Genomic DNA, 19,183 nt, shown 5'->3' on the forward strand with positions numbered 1-19,183 from the left:
TTTTCTCAGAAGAAGAAGTCATTAGGCGGAGAGGTTGTGTTAGCGGCGCTGTGAGAGCGGCAAGAAACTGAATAAAGCGCTGTAAGAAACATCTAAATACAGAGTCAAAATGGTGAGTATGTTCTCCGTTAACTTATCTACAAAGTGTTTTGTTTTGTAGAGGTTAAAACTGTCCCGCCAACGCGAACAGCACGAGTATTGCAGGGCCACGGCTCGCGCACAAGCTAAAGTGAAGTGAGCTGTTTTACAAAAACAAAATATAATTCACAGACTCTCTTTTCAAACCACAGTCGAGTGAAGTCATGTGTCGAGGTTAAGCCTTTGAATTGAGCAGTTTGGGATGAATATTTGATGCCAACTCAAGTCTGAACGTAAGTTGAACGTAAGCAGTGTGGAGCGTCTTTTTGGCGTCGTAAGACAAACTCGTGGCTGAATTATGAGTTCAATAAGAAAACATGAAATAATCCAGTTTGCCATCTTTGCGCCAACGTGAGGTCTTAATCTAATTCTAAACTCAATAATATCGTGAATCGAAGACTTCTACACTTGAAACTGTTAAATGTTTATTACAATTTAATTTGCTTCTGTGTCATTTTGCAGCTTCCCTTGTCTCTACTGAAGACTGCCCAGAACCATCCTATGGTGAGATTCTCTCTCGCTGCAGCAACTCCACATATAGCATTGATTATCATGTGCAATGATTAACACTCCAAATCACTGTTAAAATGGTCATATGATTGTCCATCACAGTTGCATATAGGAATGTCCCACGTTTCTTACACAATTTAAGGCAATTACATGTACACAAATTATCTTTTTGTGATCCAGACAATCCTTATTTGTATTGCTTCTGGTATTGCAGTCGGATCACATTTGAAATGGTCATTTCCCACCATGTACAAGCAGCTGACATAGCCTTACTTTACTCTCAGATTTTATGATTAGTTCAATATCATTCTCGTAACCATCTCGAAACATAGATCACAGCTGAACAATTGCATCTAATTAGCTGATGGTCAACTCTCATCTTGATTTGTAGTCTCCCGGCAGGTATGTTATGCCATTAGAAAATGAAATGTCAACTTTTTGCAAGGGTCTGAAGAAGCTGTTTGTCGGTTCTGTCTTTTCTCAGTTGGTAGAGCTCAAAAATGGAGAGACGTACAATGGTCACCTGGTTAGCTGTGACAACTGGATGAACATCAACCTAAGAGAAGTCATTTGTACCTCGAGGGTAAAGCTGCCTTCCACTCTTTCTTTTCTTTTGACACCAAAACTGTCCATCCAGTGCTTCCAACAAAAACATCACAGCTGACATCTTGCATGTCGCTGCTGCATGGAAAGCATCCTGCTGTAACTGAACTGAGATTACAAGACACTGGAAGTCAACACATTCTCCAGGAATATTAGATCGTATATTAAGATAGTTTTTTCAGATTGTGTGCAGCTGACAGTTTCTTTAATGTATTATGTGAAATTGAGATATTAATCACTTAGGGCTGTGTCTATTTGACTAAAGTAAACAATATAAAGTCCAGTTCCTTTGTGCACTGGAAGTCCACGTTTGCTTTTTTACCAGCAAGAAGTCTGTAAAGTTTAGCACAGTAGTGATGGTGAAGGATGGAGTTCAGGACTTTGTACAGCTGCTGTTTCCCAAGAACAGTTTCTCTGAGACTGTTCGCCAACCTTGAATGTAAAACACAATGTCATTTGTTGTATTGTGTTCATACACACGGGCACATCCTTTTGCTGTTAGTTGAAGTCAAAGGAAATATTTCTGCAAAACTCTTGCTATAACAAACGACTTATTTTTAACACTTTGGCAAAATGTTATTGCATAACAAAAGTAGTCTACTTGAGTTATGAATATCACTTTTATGTATTCCCTTAAAATAATTAAGAAATTGCTTCAGATCTACCAAAAGTTAGAAATATAAAACTAATGTCCAGATTCAATTCCAACACCAACTTGGCAAAGCAAAAACACATTTCCTCTCAAAAGTTCGTAACTGAATAGAAAGACACTATGGCTTGGCAAAATAAAATCAAAATAAAGAGGACAATTTTAACTCGCTCGTTTTTACGAGGACCAATTCTACTATTGATTCAGCAGTGAAGTTGTCAGGGTTGCAGCCGGGGCTTAACTTTCACTAGATGTCACTTGTGAAGTAAAGTGTGGAGCAAATAAGATGTGTGATGTATGAACTACAGGATGGCGATAAATTTTGGAGGATGCCCGAGTGCTACATCAGAGGAAGTACCATCAAATACCTGCGAATTCCTGATGAGATCATTGACATGGTGAAGGAGGATGTGGTGTCGAAGGGCCGCGGCCGCGGAGGAGCGCAACAGAACAAACAGCAGGGTAAAGGAAGAGGAGGAGCTGGCCGAGGTGAGTGGAAGCGACTGCTGTTGACTTGCATTCACAAGTGTCGGAATAGTCAGGGAATGTTTTAAATACTTGTACCTTGATAGAATCTTACCGTTTTTAAATTTTTTCAATATAAACTATCATTCTACTCTTTAAATCCAGATTTGATATAGATTAATGATCAATATTTTTTCAGGTGTTGTTTTGATACAGTTGCAGCCTATTGTTTAATTTCCACATTTAATTGCCCGGAAGGAAGTAACGTTCTGATATGGCCTTGTTTACTTTTGAAGTGGGGTTACACGCCATTTTGTGGGTCTTTGTATCCGCCCCTCAGTCGAAATATCCCTCATACCATGAGCTGAAACGTGGCCTTTTTATGTTTTTTTAATCTGCACCCGCAAAGACCTACTTGTAATGATTAAGTTAAGATTAAAAACTATAAAGCACCATATTTTATTTTAACGTGACCAGATTAGCATCACAATATGTTATGAATAAAGCAGTGAAAAGATTGTCTCCTGTTTAAAAAAGAAATGTGCAGACTTTGTGTAGTTAATTTGTTTAAAACTACAACATATTTCATGAAATATTTTTGCATACTGTCATCTGCTACTTGACCACATTGTGTTTATTTTTATGAGCTCATAGCCATGAATTTATGCATTTATATTTTTCACTGTTTTGCCGATACTTGACCTGGTGCAGTACTCTGCCTGTTGTGCCTCTAGTTGTTTTTATTTTAATGAGGATTAAGTTTCTGGGTCAGTTTAGCAAATGAACACTGGATGTGTAGTAGCAACAATATGTTTTTTTTTAAGTCATATTGCAGGAGGGACACCAGCTTGAAACAAATAATATGTGAGAGGACACCCTTGGGTTAAAGTTAGTTTGAAGCGTTCTGTGTTGTACTGCTTGTGTGGGATGTGCTGTACCAATATAGTAGTTTGACTGGTTCAGCTTCATAAATTTCTTCAAATGGACAAAAATGTTTCACACTGTCTGCCTAAGTGATGCAGCTGCACCTTAATTTGAGTTTTATTCTTTTAAATATCCCGACGATCTCTGGAAATGTTGCTTAAAAGCACATCACTTACAGTTTTTTTTTCCATCATTCGTCTGAAACCTGTCTTGGTTTAGTTTTTCTGTTAAATGGAAAAAGTTTTCCCTTTTTTTTTTTTTTTTTTTTTTTAGAATGTCAAACAAAATACTGGCAATCACATGTTTTATTAGAAAACAATTGACGGCATTGCATCTCCTCCTTTGGTCTCTGCCCCGTCTCCAGGTCTGTTCGGTGGTCGTGGTCGAGGGATGACCGGCCGTGGTCAGCACCTGCAGCAGCAGCCGTCTGACAGGAAACCCAGCAAACCTCCGGGCCTGAAGACCCACCACTGACAGAATACACACCCCGAGTGATTCCTCCTTCAATAAATGAAGATAAAGTGAATTTTCTGACATGATGGCGCAGATTAGCAGAAAGCACACAGGGGGAGACATCGAGAGGAGCTTTGCTTTTGAAACCATTTTAATTTTTTTTTTTTTTTTTTTTTTAGCCTTTTGGTGTTTATTTTAGCACATTGTTCATTTATTGATACCTTAGTGTGATGGAAAGCTGGAAGACTTCTCCTTTTGTCTCGAGTCATATGAGAGTACAACAAGATCATTTTTTTACTTGCCGGTTTTGTTTTTAAGGGGTAGAAAGCCCCTGGCATGAAGGCTTTTTGGTATGCCCCCATTTCTATGTTGTTTTGTCTTGTGTACTAACAAGTGTCAGCAGAGAGATAGAAGGGTTCAGTGTTGGATTGTTGGTAAAATAACAGTAAATATAATTTGACTTTTCAAAGTATAGCTAGTTCCCAAGCTCCTGTGTCCAGAATGGAAAAGTTTGACCATTGATTCCATTTTTCTGTAACAAATGATGTATTTTATTTAAATCAGAATATGAAAATAAAACCGGTTTTGTTTAAGCTGTTGTTTCATTGAAAAACCATCTGCAACATTGTTGTGGTCAAATACTGTAATACCTCGTCAAACTTGTATCAGTCATTTGTTGGGCGACCAGAAATGTTGGTAAATGTGATAGACCTTTATGTGCAACCCCAATTCAAAAAGTCACATGCCTTGTTTGACCTGTACAATGCAGCTGTTGCTGATATTTACTATGATTAGAATGATGAGAAGTATTCTAGTAATTGTAGTATTTCAAAATTTGGTAAACCTATGCTTATCTTCATTTAGGTTTATCTCAAATTCTCTATTGGTTTATTACTGTCAGATCGCCAAATAACCTTATTAGTTGCAAAATACGTTAAAGTACCACTTTTTTCCCAGTATTTGTTGCCCCATGTTCCAATTACCAATCGTTTGGAGCCATTGCTGACATGATAAAATCTCTCAACCCATGTTTTATGCTTTGATAATATAGAATCATAAGAATTACAAAGCAATATATCGTATTAAACGTACAGTAATTTTCAGAATTGGCTGACTATTGTCTTATGAGAAGTGTTATATTTAGAAATCTTTATCAGGGATATGCGGACATACGCTATGAAGTCCACTAGGTGGCATTGTTGGCTTATCTAAATACTCCCATCAAGAACCCCATAGCACAAGATGTTATATTCTTCTCCCATTTGTATTATTTAATCAAAGCAACACTGCACGTCAATGAACATTACAAATGCTTAAAAAAAGCTGCTGTAAGGTTTTTCGTCGCAATGAGGTCAAGGTTTGACTTCACAGTGGGCATTTCTTATGTGAATTTTGCATGTTCTGCTAGTGACTGTTTCATAGTTCTCCTCACACATTACAATAAACAATCTCGTCAAGCATGTGCGTGACTTATTCTTTCTTTCCGTTTGCCCCGTAATTGACTGTGGACCCAATTTTCTGCTGCAATAGGCTCCAGCTCCAGCAACCAGGGTAAAAGCAAATGAAACAGATGGGTTGAGGAATACGCAACATGTCTATACAAAACGTTATACAATTAATTTCCAACATTATTTTGCAGAGGTCACCCACACAGCATATTTACAGGTTACTCTCCTTAACATATACTGGTTTAAAATAATATCCAGGTGAGTTGAAACAAAAAAAAAAAGAGAAACAAATGAAAAAATATATCAAGCTCTAAGGTTTTGCCAAAGCCAATAAACGTTAATGGTCTCTTAATGGCAATGAGCCCTTACATTGAGAATGGTCTAAGTGCATGGGAGTGGAGTGTGGGGAACATTTTCTTCCCAAATGGTTGCATGCATAATATCAAAGATGGCATCAGCGAGGGAGGAAAATACCACCACTTTCCTCTGCCTCTGAAGTCAGTGCTCAAGAAGCATGCTAAATCATATCATCTCATTGCCAGAATGAATTCTTGACCATGCAAACAGGCTTGGACTCTGTGTGTATGTGTGTGTGTTGGGGGTGTCGAGGCTCATCTCAGAGTTGGGCTGCTGAAACCCTCCCCCCTCTACCACCCACACATCTCCACACACGATTCACTGCCATAGCCAGCCAATCACTACCTTGCTTCCTTTCTATTCCTTTTACCTACGTCACTCTGCGAGTGTTGCCATGGCGATCACTGATGCTCCCCCCCCCCCCCCCCCCCCCCACACACTCTATTTCTTCCAGTATGAGGATGAGGCCGACTTGTGGCTGGTGATGCAGGCAGGCTGCAGACGTCACTGCTTCCCTTGGGAAGACGGCCTATTTTTACCAGTGGGCACAAAGTATACCAAGCTGCCCAGCATATTTATGGAGGCGCATCTAATCCCAGCCTGCAGCCTGTCAGGAGACATCTCTCTCTCTCTCTCTCTCTCTCTCTCTCTCTCTCTCTCTCTCTCTCTCTCCCTCCCCCAGCTCAGAAAGCATATTTCCTCTCCTCTGAGTTGTTATTGTCAAGGTTTTTCAGTAATCTTGTTTTCATATATGTGCTGTCTATGCATCTGTCCCACTAGTTCTGAGGTCAGTTGTCACAGTCGCCCAAAGGAGCACCAACCAACCATCAGACATGGACGGGGAATCCGCGTTTCTGCTGTGAGGCCTATTTAGATTAATGGTTGCCTGCTGTGCCAGGAAAGATAACTGTGAAGGAAATCAGCGTGACATCGCCTACAGGCTTCTGACGGGTAATTTTTGAGCCAGGAGACAGTGCATACTCTGTGCTGGAAACAACTCATACATTATGAAGGCAGAACTGTCACGGTGAAGGGACGAAAAAAAGAAAGCGACTTTTTGAAAATGCACAGCACACTGCTGCAAATCAAAACAATTACTGGAACCAAGACATGTAGTCCATGGAAAAGCCCATAAAAGATGTGCATACTTATTCATGGAAAATAGTTGTTTTGGTTTCTAAAGGGTGATGTGTGTGACAAAAAAACAAAAAAAGCTTGTCTGCATTTTGCGGCAAATGCAGTGATTGCCTACAACTGAATTTTCATAATATTTCTACCAACTGAAGTCTTTTTTGTGCTCCAATGCACTCATGTGGACAGGGAAAAAAAGTTACTTCTCGCTTATGTCATATGTTTATGAATAACATGCAGTATTGAGAGAATCTATTGAGCATACTTGTGGACTATGTAGAAGAAACTTGGGGACCAGTGGAAGCACATGTGAGACTGAAATACAGACAACAGCAGGCTCAATATGCAAAACCAACACTTTCATTCTGTGAGATAACAGTAATAACCATTGAAGCAATGAGCAGCAGCAGCATTTGAGTTTGATGTGACAGAGTACTATGTCATCTTCCCACATCAAATAGAGGCTGCAGTTATCTCTTAACACAAATACAATGTATATTCAGACATGTATAGCTTCTGTATCATAGAAGTGGCGCATGTTGCTTTCTATCAAATAATATACATGGGTGGCAATAGGGAGCTAAAAAAACCCCACACAGTCTGGTTAGAAGGAAATAACTATTTCCACATGTTGTCATTTACATTTTTCAGTTTCAATTTAGAAGTGGAAAATGACTGGAAACCTAAGTTTGAGGCCGGTGTTGGTCTCTGCTTAGTTTTATCATATTGCCATTCATTATTGGATCACAATTATTGGATTTAACTAAAAGGTGAATCATTTCAATAAATACAGATTCACTTAAATAAGTAGGATGTCAGTCTTGCTAAAATACTTTTGTGATGCGAAAACTTACAGGTCTGTGAGGAAATGCTATGGATGAATGGATCAAGGTATTGGAAATACACATTTAAAAAAAAATAATTGAATAGCATATGCCTTTATTTGTTTATGTTTGTGTGAGTACAGATTATTATGATTATATTATGATGATGGTAAATGGATTTCACTTTTATAGTGCATTATAGCTGGGTGAGCAGCCCCAAAACGCTTTACATAGCTCATCACATTCACCCATTCACACACCCATTCACACACCATTGGAGGCTGCAGCCATCCAAGGCGCTGTCACTCCAATGGGAGCAGTTTGGAGTTCAGTGTCTTGCCCAAGGACACTTCGGTATGTAAGCCGGCAGAGATGGCAGAACCTGCAACCTTCTGATTGGGAGACGACCGCTCTGCCAACCGAGCTATACAGCACCATGATGATGATGATGATGATGATGATGATGATGATTATCATCATTAACATATGCTTATATGTTTTTTTTAACAGTGAGTTTTTTTATGTTGTGCTTCGTAAGTAACAAACACATTTAGTACAAACAAAAAGAACGAAAACGTTTTCTTCTCTACCAAGTTCTACACCAGATATTGATGAAGAACAGTGGTTATTTATTTAATAATACTGTAGGCCTTTATATTATTTAAGCCCACTGTTTGAAACAATTTTACATTGTATATATATTGTGCAAGATAAACTTTCAATATCTCACACAAGTTTCTACTCATAAAAAGAGGACAAATGTTTGTTTCCATACAGTAATTTAGATTACCACCATGTGCCCATGCTTCAACTGCTCATCAGTCACATGTTACTCAATATCATGTAAAACAATAATAATGTCTTTTGGGCGTGGAAGAGGATGAACGGTTCCACCTGATGCCGAACATTCCTGACAGCCCATCATGCTGTGCCCCAACATGTAGACAACTCTCAGTCTGTGGTAAAGTCAATGCTGGAGACAACAGTGTGCACTTCAACTTTATCCTCACTCATGTTTAAAGAATTTTGAGCAATGAGCAGATATGTGACGCACAGTCATTCCTGATATCACTATAATCCCTGTTCATGGAGAAAGTAACCCATTTTCAATTTAAAAAATGTATCTATTTCCAGATGTGTGTGTGTGTGTGTGTGTGTGTGTGTGTGTGTGTGTGTGTGTGTGTGTGTGTGTGTGTGTGTGTGTGTGTGTGTGTGTGTTTTAAATGCTGTTTCTTTTTTAAATGGAACTCATGTAATGTTTGAAACAATTGTCTTGTATTCACCTTTGTTTTCAATAACCTGAAACTTCATTCTAATCCTTCGATGTTGCATTGAAATACTTAATGCGTAATGCAATGTGTTCGGAATGATTGGTGCAGCATAATTGAAACGGTATTGCTTCACATTGTAAACAGATCTGCTTTGGGTTATTATTTGGGATTATAGCATTGTTTAAATTTTAATATATATTTAGAATGACTTTAGAAAGTATTTTCTCCTCTTCCTGGCACCAACAAGTTCAGACTGCAACAGTTTTATATTGAGTTGAGTGCCAATTACATTATAGAATTCGTATTTAGGTAAAATATTAATATCGTCAATTGCAAATTTGAGAGTGAAATCGTATTTTGAATTTTTGGTTTTTGTTTCCATATTACTTAATATAACACCTTGTGAAAAAGTTCAGCTTTACTCATTTCTCACCAGATTCAATAACCACCAATTACACTGCCAAACAGTATCTCATTGTTCAAGTGATGACTTTTTACTTATTCCTTTTTATTTAGTTTTATCCTATTCTTAGATGAGACTAAATTCTCTCTGAAACTGTTTACTGTGGAGTTCAAAACACTTAGGATGTGGTTCCACACCGCAGCATCCAATTCTCTCATGTGAAAAGCTGGTGCACTCTCTTTAGAGGTGTTGAATCTTCCCTATACTGTAGGTAGACAAGTTCAAGTAGCTTGGGGCCATATTCACGAGTGATGGGAAGTGGGAAACTGGCACCAGATGTGGACAGGCAGCCACAGTCACACAGTCGCTATACCAAACTGTGGTGGTGAAAAGGGAGCTGAACCATAGTACAAACCTCTCCAAGACGTTTCCCTATATACCAACCCTCGACTGGTCTTGAACTGAAGGTCATGATAGGAACGAGATCACAAATACAAAAGACTGAAAATTGTTTTGTCTGCAGATTGAATGATCAAGCTCCTCACATTGTGGAGCGTGACCATGTAGAAGTGAATCGGAGTACAGCCGCCACATTGAGAGGAGCCAGTTGTGTTTGTTGTTTACATAAAACGCACATGAATTCCAAGCCTGGTCGTTATGAAGGACCTAAACGCTGAACGATCTTGTTAAGATTACAGTCTGTAAAATAACTGCATTGATTCCCATAGTAGCAAAATGTCTATGACAAGAAACAAAATAGTTGTATTGTTTATCTTGCTCATATCTTGTTTTGCTTGTAAAAGGGAAAAGAGAATGAGGGAAGAAGTGGGTGTGAGAGAGGCTGTTGTACATCCTGCCTGCAGGCTCAGCAAGCACCCCCACACTGATATACAGCTCCTAGACAAAAATATCTCTCCTCTGTTGGTTCACCCTCCCTCCCTCCCTCAGCTTCACCAGCACCCCTTCCCACCTTCACTTCCGCTTCAGCGTTAGGAGACTCAACGTCACAGGACATGTCACGTGATCCACCCGCACAAACTTTGCGGGAATGGATGGTGCCTACCTGTGACGCAAATGGCTCGTTTAACTCTTTACGAACCAACCATCGTAATGAACTTCAACTCCTTCGCGTCAAGTCCCAGACACTTTGTGGTATTGGTGATCTAAAATAAAAGATGGCGGATGAAATGATGTCTCTGTGTTTTCAACAGTATACAAATTAAAATCACATTAAGAAAAGGCTTGTCACAATAGGTGAACTATTAATATTTAGTCCATAAGTAAATGTTTTTCACCTTATTTGTTTTCAATATTTATGTTTTCGAATATAAAACACAGCATAAACACAGCTGTTTCATCAGGAGGCACAGTCTAAAAGAAAAACTCCCCATAATTAATTCAGCTAAAACAGCCTTTCCTCTTAATCTAAGCTCTGGACTTTAAATAAAGGACAATGAACAACATTGATTTAAATTCAAAAGTGATGGGAAACCTTAAAATTTGTCATGGAAAGTGAAAAATAAAAAACCAAAACATTTATTGGAAATCCTCTTAGTGGAAATTCTCTCAGAAAGTCATGTGACTCCTTACGCCATTCAGTCTGGATCAAATCTAAAAACTGGGAAACTGCTCACTGACCAGAGGAACTGTTGAAATCGCATCAGTTTCAGATTCTAGTTCTCCATTTGCTGATGCATAGAAATAATGTGTCTTTGCTGTATGCCTGAAACAGAAATTATCCATCTTTTCTGGGAAAAACTCGCACCCTGTTTTCACACATGATTGAAAACAAGTGTTCATTCTGTAAATTGTCTTTTGTTACATCCGACAGTGCAGGTACTGTCTGTTTTACATCAAATATAAAGACAGTACAGACACTTTTCATCTTAACAAATAATGTGTGTGCTTAGGTCAACTGTTTATTGACAGGAGCTTCATGAAGGAGGACTGAATGTGTTCTTTCATCTCACTATTTGTAGTTGAGGTAATAGACCTGCCACCAAAGATCCTCTATTGGAAAAAAGGAAGACTTCATGCAAACTTCAAGTTCATTCATGCCCTGACAGACACCTTCTTTCTGTGACACACGTTTTCTAGTTTTTATGATAAAAAGGTTATTTATAATTACGAATATTATCACAGTTCTTCTTAGTTCACAAGCAACTTCAAGACTGAAGGTTAAAAAACGTGTAACACAGTGGTGAAAGAGACGGAGATCCCAATATTATTCCAATAATACAACTGATACTAATGGATTCCTCATCTAGAGTTTAGATCAGCTTATATGAATGAAAACATATATTAAAAAAAAAATCCGTCTCGAAAAGTCAAATAACTTAGATGACACAATCAAAGAAAACAACAAAACCTCAAAATACAAGGGTCCAGTGAAGTCAAACTTGTGTTTATTAGTCCTCGCTGCTGTCTGCTCTTCTCTGTGAGGCTTATTCCTTTATTTAAATAAAAATAAAAAAAAAATGTGGAAAGCGTAATTTGTGCCCAATGCGCGCGCTCTGTTGTGACATAACGGAACGTGCCAGGGTAGAAAAACTCGCGGCGGTGCGCGCGGGCGTGCATCCAGAAGCAGCTCGGGCGCGAGAGCGGCGGGATCTTGTCCCCAGCCGGAATCACTGAGCAGCAGACATCATTCCACTCCTCGTCGGTGTGAAGGTATGGACAGGACGCCGCTGTGAGCCGCTCTCAGCCCCCCCGATCCAAGGAAAATCAAAAATAAAGATAATGATGAAGAAGGATATTCATTTGAGTCTGGCGGACGAGGCGGATCTCAAGCCGCACCTCCGCGACGCGGAGAGCATCCTCAGCTCCCCGGACCTGGGGCTCCTCAAGTTGGCCTCCCCGGAGCTCGAGCGGCTCATCATCCAGTCCAACGGGATGGTGACCACCACGCCGACCAGCTCCCACTTCCTCTACCCGAAGACGGTGACGGACGAGCAGGAGTTCGCGGAGGGCTTCGTGAAGGCGCTGGAGGACCTGCACAAGCAGAACCAGCTGAGCGGGGCCGGACAGACCGCCGGCAGCCTGGACCTCGGAGCCAACATCGGCCCGGTCACCGTGCAGCCGGAGCTCCCGGTCTACACCAACCTGAACAGCTACGGCAGCGGGCCTCTGGGGACCACTGTCAACTACTCCACGGACACGGTCCCCTTCCCGCCCCCTCCTCCTCCTCCTCCTCTTCCTGCTCCGGCACACCACCTGGGGACTGCCCCGCCGCAGCCCGAGCTTTCTCGAGTCCAGCCGCTGAAGGAGGAGCCCCAGACGGTCCCGGACGTGCAGAGCTTCGGCGAGAGTCCGCCGCTGTCCCCCATCGACATGGACTGCCAGGACCTCGTCAAAGCCGAGAGGAAGCGGCTCAGGAACCGGATCGCAGCCTCCAAGTGTCGGAGACGCAAACTGGAGCGGATCTCCCGGCTGGAGGACAAGGTGAAGACGCTGAAGACCCAGAACACCGACCTGGCCTCCACGGCCAGCCTGCTGAGGGACCAGGTGGCCCAGCTGAAGCAGAAGGTGCTCACCCACGTGACCAGCGGCTGCCAGCTGATGCCACACGAGGTCCAGGTGCACTAGTGGAGGGACGGAGCCGCAAGGGCGGGGGGGGCTACTGACCAGCAGATCAGCTCCACCAACTTTGTCCCTGTGTTTATCCCGGGCATGTCCAGGTTGTGCCAGACCACCGACAGGCATCAAGAACCTGCCCGAACAGGAGCCGTGAAACCCGGGAGAACCTGACGCTTAATGGGTCATCAACTGATACTGGACGATAATGTATCCCTGAAACGACCTCTTGACTCTGAAAAGAAGAGCGAATAAGCTGCATTTGGGAAGTTTTTACATAAATGATTACATTTATTCTGTCCGGGCCATTAAAAAAAAAGAAGGGTATTTCCCTTTAATATATTTGACATGCTCTGCCTCATACCGCTGAGCAAGGCAGCAATACACTGGCATTATCTCCATGGCACCTGGTCATGGACATTACTGGAGGGCGGCATTGTGCCAAACTTTGATGTCTGGCATACAAGACAAATAATCTCCTATAAAAATGTTTACAGACTGTAGCTTTACAGCAAACATGGACCAAACAGAACACAGTGTGTCAACAGTTTGTACATATATGAATTGGCCGTGACAAAAGACGCACATGCGCCCATATTTGATATGTAATATTTACCCTTTTTTATTACAGTGTATCTCTGAAATAAAACGTCTGCATGTTGACAAACTCGAATGTTGCCCATAGCCGGGTGTCACAGGGAGCAAATAAGCGCAGTGTTTATGATCTTCAACCTTCATACATCTTATTTAATTTTTTTTTTTTTTTTTTTTGTACTTGAATTGTGTTCCTATTTCAGTGTGTTATTGGTTCAGTTGTAACCTTTCTGTTGCACTGACTGTTGCTATCACTTTCGGCCTACACTTGTTTGGCTTCATGCCATTGTGTTCTGAAATAAAGCTGCTCGGCAATAGACACCGTTTCCTCTGTTTTGGTCAGTCTTGTATTTGCGTGCACGTAGCAGAAGCCTCTGTACACCACGTGTTGAACGTGGATGGGTGGCCCGGGCCTTCAGGCGTGTGCCATGTTGAATACCTCCTGTCACCAGGGAGGTTAAGATTGTCTTTATTGAGATATGACAGGAGCGATCATGATTATTAAAGCATCATATAAAAGATGGTAGAAACACAGATTGTTTTTTTTTTTTCCTGGATCAAGCATTTGATCAAAATGTACGACTATTGCATCTTTTAAGGAGCCTAAATAATTAAGTGAGTGACGTTGCGTAATGTTTTTTGAAGTACCATTTCGTGCTATGGAGTGTTTGCAGCGATCTGCACACTGCCATGGTGTGGTGTCTCTCCCCCTCTGCTGGTGGAAAAGGAAAATACAAACGCCACAAATGTTGAAACAGCATTTTGACAAACAAAAACATGTTGGGGCAGATTTTGACGCCCCGGAGGTCACAGGAGAAACATCAGACGAGGAGAAAAAGAAAACATTTGATCATGTACGGCTATGGAATGACAGATATATTGACATGTTAAGAATTATCCAACAGAAGATGATTAAATTGGGTTTTCTTAGAACAGGACCAAAATTAATGACCAGTGTTTATGCACATTTGAAGGGATTTTCAATAAAAATATTTTCGAAAATATGTCTTTTTGAACTAAAAAATAATTGAAAATATTTGAAAAAAGTCATCTTTTCTGATCACATGTACTATAAACATTAAAGTACAACAAAGACTATTTGCACCCCCCCCCCCCCCAAAAAAAAAAAAAATAGTCTACTGGATATATATGAAATCATATTTCCCATCTTTTTTTAAATGACTTTTTCTGTAAAACAAAACAGAGCATTGAGGCAAATTTCTAATCCTTTAGAAAAATGCCACAAAAAGTAAAACAAACAAAACAAGTGTTGAATTATTGTAGATTTTAAGATTTCCCTGTTAAAATGAATAATTATCTCCTCACTTAAGGAAGATTAAGCCACAGACCACAGCCCCATGTTCACATCGAAAACATAAGAACTAAAGGAACCAGTGGAAAAAAAGAACCCAGTCAAGTGATTGTTAGCAATTTTGTTTATTGTATTACCACAAAGTACAGACAAAATCATCCACAGCATATTCTCTCACCTTAATGGCCCAAACTCAGAGGGATTTTAAAAGGCAGTGATACGAGACCAAATAAAGTTACATGTTTCTGCGTGCTAGTAGATGATCTACAGTATGCAACCTCTACCAAGCTTGATGGCATTTGTTTTCGTGTACATACTGTAGTGTGTATTGCTTTGTAACTGAGTGACACATTCATTCACAAGCAAGCCTAGAAATGAATGCAGGTACAGCACAGCATGGCTCCTTTCGGGGGCAGGGATTCAGGTTTCACTGTCTTTTTATTTTGTTTTTCCTCTTTTTTCGATGCAAGCCTGAGTCGATACAACACAATCCACACATATGACTCAAAGATACAATATTTACAGATCTGGTTTAGATGGAGAGGAAGACATATTAGAAAGGACAACAGTTCAAAAGTTTAGATTTTTACTGGAAAAGAAACAGTCACAACCAGTAAGAAGTGAAATATACACAAGATCCAAATGCTCTTCCAGGTTTGTTGTAATTGTTTGCAATAATATTGTTATTGTGTTATATGACACTAACATCAATACTTCACAGGGATACTTTGACTTTTAACTTTTGGCTTAATGGTCAACAGTCAGAAACAGGTAGTATCAAAATCACTTCTTGTCCAATTATTGTTTGTTTTAATTGCATTTGACAGAAAATCTTCATCAATTCTTTAAACCCAACTGGTTCTAACATTGATTCACCTCTCTTGGAAAATAAGTGTCATCATCTTTATAATTATAATAATATATTTTCTACTGCCACCAGCAAGCCTGGAATAACAATGGCCAGAGTTCACTACATCGCACCAAGCAGAACCTGTATTATAAGAATTTCAAGCTGTTTACACTGTTCATTCTGGTATCCCACAGAAAAAAAAGAGCTGTCTCTGCAGCAGTCTTTGGTGAGGAGAAAGGAAGGAATACCTGGCAAAAACAAGATTCAGCTGTGGAGAAATGTCGTTAAAAAAAAAAAAGTGTGCACATAATTTTTGAGTGTAACACTTTGTTCATTTAAAAAAAAAAAATGCCAGAAACCTCAGAGCAGAAGGTTTCACTGATGCACTGGCTCAAGCGTCTGGATTTCTATGCAATCAGTTTGTCAATGCTTGTTTGAATTAAAACAGTGCCATCCATAAGTTACCTGAAGACTGAACAAATGTAACATATACTCTATCAAATAAACAACAGTCCACACAGGAGCCCACAACAACCCAGCAAAGCTGCTCTGTAATACTGAGAGTCACTAGGTCTTACATTGAGATCTATTTTTCTCTTGAAAGAAACAAGCAAATGTTTTTTTTTTTAAACAGAAAAGAGGGGATTGTGGTCTTGTCATAGCAGAAGGACGTTTATGGCGTCACCAGCAGACGCCATAAACTTGCTAGGCAGCTTCAACTCTCGTGTTGGCAACCACTGAGTGACCTGGAAGGAGGTGATTCGGAGAACCGGCCCGCCTGATCTGAACCAGGGTGGTGGTTCGTTATTGGAGTTCTGTGTTGATCCAAGATCATCCATAACAAACAGTATGTTCAACCACTCGGATGCTCAGAAGTGTTTTTGATACCAAAGCTTTTTGGGGATCAGGTCAATGATGGATTTAGTTTTCGTTTCACTTTACCTTAAATCACATGTTCAGGACCCTAAAGTAGAGAAGCGTGCAGAGCAGTGAACTGATCACCATCTGGTGGAGAGTTGGACTGGATGGCAGGGAAACGTGCTGGCCAGACGTGATAGAGTGTCAAAGGCATCAAGTAACTTGGGGTCTTGTTCACAAGATAAGAGAGGAGGCCTTGTGAGATTGGCTACAATTTCAGACAGGGGGCTGCAGAAATGCAGTTGCTGTACTATGTGTTGTGGTAAAGATTGAGTTGATACGTGAACCACAGCTCTCTGTTCACTGGTCAGTCTACTTCCACATCCTCACTTATTGTCATGCCATGACCGACAGAACTAGATCACAATTACCGGTACTGGCGGCTGAAATGGGGTTTTCCCCACAGGATGGTGGGCTTCACTCCTCCTGATATCAGCTCAGCCATTCAGGAGAGACTCAAATTCGAACAGAAGTCAGTTAAGCTGGCGGTGGCTTGACATTAGAGGTTTTCCTGGCACCTTCAACTGGGAGCAGACCAGGAAGCTGTCCTGGAACCCACAGAAGAGAATGCCTCTCATTTGCTCTTGGATTCTTTTGGAGTCCTTCATAAGAGCCCGAAGAACTTGAATGGAACCGAGATATCTGGGTATTTCTGCTCTACTGCCACCATGACTCCATGTGAACTATGCTGGAAAAATGAATTACATGAAGTTTCTTGGTCTTTAAAAAAAAAAAGAAAAATTCAATTAGACACGAGTGGCTGCACATGTGAATTGCAAACACCAAAGGCCCGAATCCATTCAGTGCAATCTAGATTCAAAATCTAAACACAGGTACAATCAGGCCCTATGGTGCTTATATTTGACATCTGGGGTTTCCCGTTTTCATTACTAAGACTGATGTGGACAGAGTCTGTAGGGTATCTCAAGTGTTTCCTACTGTCAGCTAAATGTCCCACGATTACTTTTCTCTTCAAATCTCAGCGCTGACACGTTCAAAAACAAACTAACAACCCTGACAAAACTAACAAACAAACAAACAAACTGCAAAATGCAGAAAAAGCCACTTAAACTTTTGAAGATTTTGAGACCCGTCCGTAAACCAGTCAAAGATTTACACAATACGACCACAATAAACTCAGTTCTGAAGCTTTTAGGATCTTCGTCGCAGTTGTTTCAGTCATGATGTTTTATTTCACTGTTTATGGACAAACTTTCAAAAAAAGGGCAAAATACTATAAAATCACCAAACAAAACATTGTTTCCACTCTCCTAAACCATGCCAATGTGTATCAGGTAACAAGAAACTGTGGTATAAGATACAGGGGCTGCTTTCAAATATACAGTCTGAATTTGCGAACTGTTAAAATAGAGTTATGTTAATTTCATATTATTGAAGTATGTAAAACATAAATATGGTAAACTGATATATGACGATCATGGAATTGTCACATCTTCTGTGACTGAACAATGAGCATGAACATCTCAAATATCCCTCCAAAATGTTTTAGAATTATATGACTTATTTCCAGGGACACGCCAGGTAGCAGCTGAATGACAGTGATTTTCTTACTGCAAACAAATTCTATGATGCAGCACAAAGTCAAGATGTTATATCCTGCTTAGTATACTCTTTGTGGATTGAGAGGATGATAAACATGTTACCAAATGTACTTATTCTTCAGTCTTGTACTGTTGATTTTTAGTTTTTAATAAAAAGTTTGAATTTTCAACTTTGTAGCATGACACAAAACCAACAAGGGGATATACTGGCTCACAGAAGAGGTGTTTCCACTCATCCAAACAAACCCTACAACATAGACCTCATATATTTGATACGATCCTCATAAAACGTCATACTTTTTGAAATGTATTTCCAGATATGCATACCTGTAGATATTTTATATATCTATATTTTTTATATATATTGCACAACATTTATATGTACATTTAAATAAATATAATCAAATAAAAATGTATCTTTTAGTTGATTTTTTTGCCATTTTCTTTTTTTACTCCGCTATAGTTTTTTCATATTTTCCCCACCCTGTGTTTTTAATGTATAAAAATAATAAACAGGGCACTAGAATATGAAATGAAAGCTTGATAACGTTATGCAAAATCATTAAAAAAAAAGCCTGAAAGAAAAAGTTTAGATGTATGGTAAAAAAACAAAACAAACAAAATACAACCCAAACAACAATCAATAAAACAAAAACAAAAACAAAAAAAAACAACTTTGCTAAATCTTAAGGTAGCCTGTATGTAATAAGATGCTGAATCCAACAAAAAACAAACAAACAAAAAACTAAAAAATGAAAAGAGTGATGCTGCGTTCCAGTTGTCTCGGAACTCGGAATTCCTAACTGTAAATGTATTGAAGTGATTAGACTCCCTCAGAACAGTGTTTCAGTCAATCACAACAGTTCATGTTTGAAAACAATGTAAATGCTTCGAGAACAGCTGTTTTTGCGATAACATGTCACGCTCCACTAAGATATGTTCAATTCTCAGGAGTCCTCAAAGTTTCAACTTCAAACTTAGAATCGTGACTTTAAGTTTGTAGTTTCTTTTCTCTGTTCTTTTTGTTAAACGTTTTTGTTTGTTTGTTTTTGTTTTTTGTTTTCTTTTTACAACTTCCACTGCTCAACTTGGGAATCTGGGTTCTGGGGACAACTGGATCGTACAAATCAACCCATGTGTCTTTGATCCTGCGTCCAGAATCAGTTACGAAATGTAACACTCTGATGTTGAGTAGATT

At 39.8% G+C, this 19,183-nt stretch overlaps 2 protein-coding genes across 2 annotated transcripts; both read left to right on the plus strand.

The window, feature by feature from the left end:
* Positions 1-8: 8 nt before the first annotated feature.
* Positions 9-4,335, plus strand: lsm4 (LSM4 homolog, U6 small nuclear RNA and mRNA degradation associated). The gene is made up of 5 exons (XM_080506819.1): positions 9-112; positions 601-642; positions 1,133-1,231; positions 2,209-2,389; positions 3,654-4,335. The coding sequence occupies exons 1-5, from the start codon at positions 110-112 to the stop codon at positions 3,761-3,763; spliced, it is 435 nt and encodes a 144-aa protein (XP_080362945.1). The 5' UTR covers positions 9-109; the 3' UTR covers positions 3,764-4,335.
* Positions 4,336-11,618: 7,283 nt separating this feature from the next.
* LOC308137238 (transcription factor JunD-like) lies at positions 11,619-12,858 on the plus strand. Its single transcript, XM_080505845.1, has one exon. It carries the CDS (start codon positions 11,916-11,918, stop codon positions 12,759-12,761), a length of 846 nt encoding a protein of 281 aa, XP_080361971.1. The 5' UTR covers positions 11,619-11,915; the 3' UTR covers positions 12,762-12,858.
* The last annotated feature ends 6,325 nt before the right edge of the window (positions 12,859-19,183 follow it).

The sequence above is a fragment of the Blennius ocellaris genome (genome assembly GCF_963422515.1).
Source record: "Blennius ocellaris genome assembly, chromosome: 12".
In the NCBI taxonomy this organism is placed as follows: domain Eukaryota; kingdom Metazoa; phylum Chordata; class Actinopteri; order Blenniiformes; family Blenniidae; genus Blennius; species Blennius ocellaris.

Excerpts from the sequence above, each read along its gene's own strand:
- lsm4 (XM_080506819.1), top strand. Across the intron at positions 1,232-2,208 it reads AAGTCATTTGTACCTCGAGG|GATGGCGATAAATTTTGGAG; the intron begins GTAAAGCTGCCT and ends TATGAACTACAG. Across the intron at positions 2,390-3,653 it reads AAGAGGAGGAGCTGGCCGAG|GTCTGTTCGGTGGTCGTGGT; the intron begins GTGAGTGGAAGC and ends CCCCGTCTCCAG.
- LOC308137238 (XM_080505845.1), top strand. The coding sequence starts at position 11,916 with ATGATGAAGAAGGATATTCATTTGAGTCTGGCGGACGAGGCGGATCTC.